At 39.3% G+C, this 3371-nt stretch overlaps 2 protein-coding genes across 2 annotated transcripts in view; both read right to left on the bottom strand.

The window, feature by feature from the left end:
* The window catches only part of LOC102193166 (zinc finger protein 239-like), a 68428-nt gene that overhangs the window by 12014 nt on the left and 53043 nt on the right, over positions 1–3371 (bottom strand). The window lies entirely within an intron of this gene.
* LOC102215145 (zinc finger protein 726-like) overlaps positions 476–3371 on the bottom strand; it is a 6666-nt gene continuing 3770 nt past the window's right edge. The window contains exons 2-3 of the mRNA XM_005752523.1: positions 1460–2056; positions 476–1217 (exon numbers count right to left, since the gene is read on the bottom strand). Of these exons, the coding sequence (XP_005752580.1) occupies positions 657–1217; positions 1460–2056 (1158 nt within the window). The 3' untranslated portion in view covers positions 476–656. The remainder of the gene's footprint in view (positions 1218–1459; positions 2057–3371) is intronic.

The following is a 3371-nucleotide window of genomic DNA, read 5'->3' as shown; positions in this document are numbered from 1 at the left end:
CTTGCCACGAGTTCCCAGAATTCTTTGCGGTTTTACCCCTGAGTGACGTCACATTTCCAATCTCTATAAGAATGTGTTCTTTGACTGATTAAATAATGGTTACACTGACTCACTGCTCCACCTTCTGGTACAAACTGGTATTACATGGAAGTACAGCCCAGCACCAGTTTAGCTTGGGTTTCTTTTTTCTGGACACAAAGTCACAGCGGTTGTTGTTGCCTCAGAAAAAAAGTTAGATTTGGGGGAAAAAGCAAGAAGTTAAAATGAAATGTAAAAAAAATAATGTTTCTATGCACATCTGCAGTTTAGAAACATGTCAGTTTGGTAATATAAAATAAAATGTATTCCTATAACTTTTATATCCTAAGAGAACAAAGATTAAAATGTAACAGGGATAACATTTTAGAATATTAAAATCCCTCAAAGGGAAAAAAAACTTCTATCTATACTTGCAACTTCCTAAATAACATCCAGGATTATTCACTGCAGGTCCAGAAAGCAGAGCTACCTCATCAGATCCAAGTGTGACATCAGCTGACACTCTTTACAGGAGACTCCAGCGGAACTCTGTGGAGCCTGATCTCAAGGTTTTTAAGTCTGACCCTGAAACCAGAAGAGGATCTTTCTGTCTCTTCAGATTCATTGTGATCCAGTGATCACAGTCCTGCATGATCACGCTGATGCTTGCACAGAGCAGATAATGAAGTGAATGTTTTTGCACATTGGTAACAGTGAAACAGTTTATTTACAGCGTGGGATCGTTTATGTTTGGAATATGAACTGAGATTCATGAAGCTTTTGTCACACTGGTCACAGCTGAAGTTCCCTTTAACGTGTGTACGTTCATGAAGGTTACGACAACTTGATTGTGAAAAGCTCTTGTCACAGTGTCTGCACTTGTATGGTTTCTCTCCTGTGTGGACTCGTTTATGCTTTCTAAGGTCACATGCAGTGGTGAAGGATGACCCACACTGGTCACACACGTGCTTTTTAACCCCACTGTGACAGAGTTCATGTTTTTTTAATTCACTCGGTGTGGGGAAGCCTTTCCCACATTCTTTGCAGTAGTTCATTTTATCTCCAGTGTGTCTACGCTGATGTAATTTTAGGCACCGCTGCTGATTGAAAGTTTTTCCACAAAGGTCACAACGAAACGCTTTCCCACCACCACAGCGATGACAGGGTTGAGAACTGGATCCATCTGTGTCGCTCTGCTTCTAAACAAAGACACAAACACAGTGTAAGTCGGGGAATTCCTTCAACATTTTTGCAAGAATTAATAAATAGCACATTAGAATTGATGAACTGCCCAGCACTGCCGTTTAATGCGGTATAATCCCTAACAGGCAAACAGTTTATTTTCTAGAATTTTTCAAAACAGTTTCCTGTTCGTCATTTCCTTGTTTTCTTTCTGTCCTGTCAATTGAGGTCAAAATAAATAAACGAGGAAAATACATACCTCACAGTAACTGCACTTGTAGAGTTTCTTTCTGGTGTGGATCTGTTGGTGTTTTTTCAGGAACCGTAGAGTTGTAAAAGCCTTATTACACAGGTCACATTTATAAGGTCTCTCCATAGTGTGTGTAAACAGGTGGTGGTGCAATTCTGTGTCTGTTGCGCACTTTTTGCCGCATTGATCACAGTAGTAATCACCATGTAGAGTGTGAGTGGGTAGTTGTATATTTTGGTATCCTAACTGGCTGAAAGTTTTTCCACACATGTCACAGTCCTCCACCTTAATTCCAGGGTGGGTAACTTGATACATCGTTGAGCTGCTACACTGAGTGAAAACTCTGCCACACTGATCGCAGCTGAGCGCTTTAACTTTGCAGTGTATGAGTTGGTGTGTTTTTAAGTGTTCAGGCTTAGTAAAAGATTTTCCACACAAGTCACAGCTAAATTGTCTCTCTTCAGTGTGGATGAGTTGATGACATTTCAGGTTAGACTGCCCAATAAACTCCTTCCCACACTCGTCACAGCTGTATGTTTCCTCCGCCTTATTTCTGTGAAGTTTGTTGGCCTCTTGAGAGCACTGACTTCTCTCTCCATGTTGGTCCTGCAGTGACAGAGATACAGAGGCAGTGAGTGAAATGCAGTCCTCAAACAAACTGAACCTCCCTCCATTAACACTTTTGAAGATGCCAACTGCCACTAGAATTTTAGATGATTCCCTAAAATATTTAAATACAGAAACAGTGACTAGATCAAAAGAAAGAGGACAATATGTCTGTGAAGGCTCTCAATCATCCAGGTCATCGTAGTCAAAGGAGCTTGCAAAGAAAAGCGTCTGGACTTCTTTAAGTTTCCTTGAAGACGTTTCACCTCTCATCCGAGAAGCTTCTTCAGTTCTAAGAGTAACTGGTGGAGAGTCCCAGATTTTAAGCCCTATGGGAGTGTTCCCGTGGACGCTGTATTGATACTCTATGTAATCACACCTTCACTAAAACCTTGGCTGGTTGTGACCCATGACCTTTTACGATTAGGTAGAGGATCAAAAGGGTGTCCATGGATCTGATTTCACTTTTATCTAACATATTCCACATGGCAGTACCTTTGTCTTCTTACATGAAGATAATAGAGTTAATTATTTGTCCGTCTAAAGCAGTGGTTCCCAAACTTTTTTTTTGCTAGGCCCCCCCTTTGTTTGACAACACAAATCTTCACAAAAAACAAACAAACAAACAAAAACAAAAAAACACATCCTCCAACCACACACACATATTTTGTTTTCAAACTTCATTCATGACTTTCTACAATGGCAGATAGAGACAAAATACTGTTAATCTGACTATCTTCAGGTTTTACACACTCACACATAAACACGCAGTTACTGTCCCTCCATGTAGAAAGGCAGAAGCGTCACTGTGTAATTATCTTACATGTAGTTGTTTTTTTCCTATGTAATAACATTCAACATAGTTATCAATACATTTTTCAAAAATGTCTCTCTGTGCAAAATGGGTTCAAAACATAAACAACTGTGGGATCCTGTTTGTCCGTGATTTGGACAGGGGGAACAATGATGAAAAAATATTGCCGTAAACAGTTTATTTTGCAACACCACTAAACAAACGATAGTGTAAAATGTTCTTGAAACTCTCAATTTACCTGTCATGAATGAAGACCAGAATAAACAACTAGCCTCTGAAATAATGGTAAAGGAGTTAGAAAATGCCATGAGAAACCTGAAAACTAATAAATCGCCAGGAAGTCATGAGTTCACATCTGAATTCTACAGGGAGTGCAGAATTATTAGGCAAGTTGTATTTTTGAGGAATAATGTTATTATTGAACAACAACCATGTTCTCAATGAACCCAAAAAACTCATTAATATCAAAGCTGAATGTTTTTGGAAGTAGTTTTTAGTTTG

The sequence above is a fragment of the Pundamilia nyererei genome, unplaced genomic scaffold (assembly GCF_000239375.1).
Source record: "Pundamilia nyererei isolate P.nyererei 1_Seehausen unplaced genomic scaffold, PunNye1.0 scaffold00364, whole genome shotgun sequence".
Lineage (NCBI taxonomy): Eukaryota > Metazoa > Chordata > Actinopteri > Cichliformes > Cichlidae > Pundamilia > Pundamilia nyererei.
This window is presented reverse-complemented; position numbering and strand designations above follow the sequence as displayed.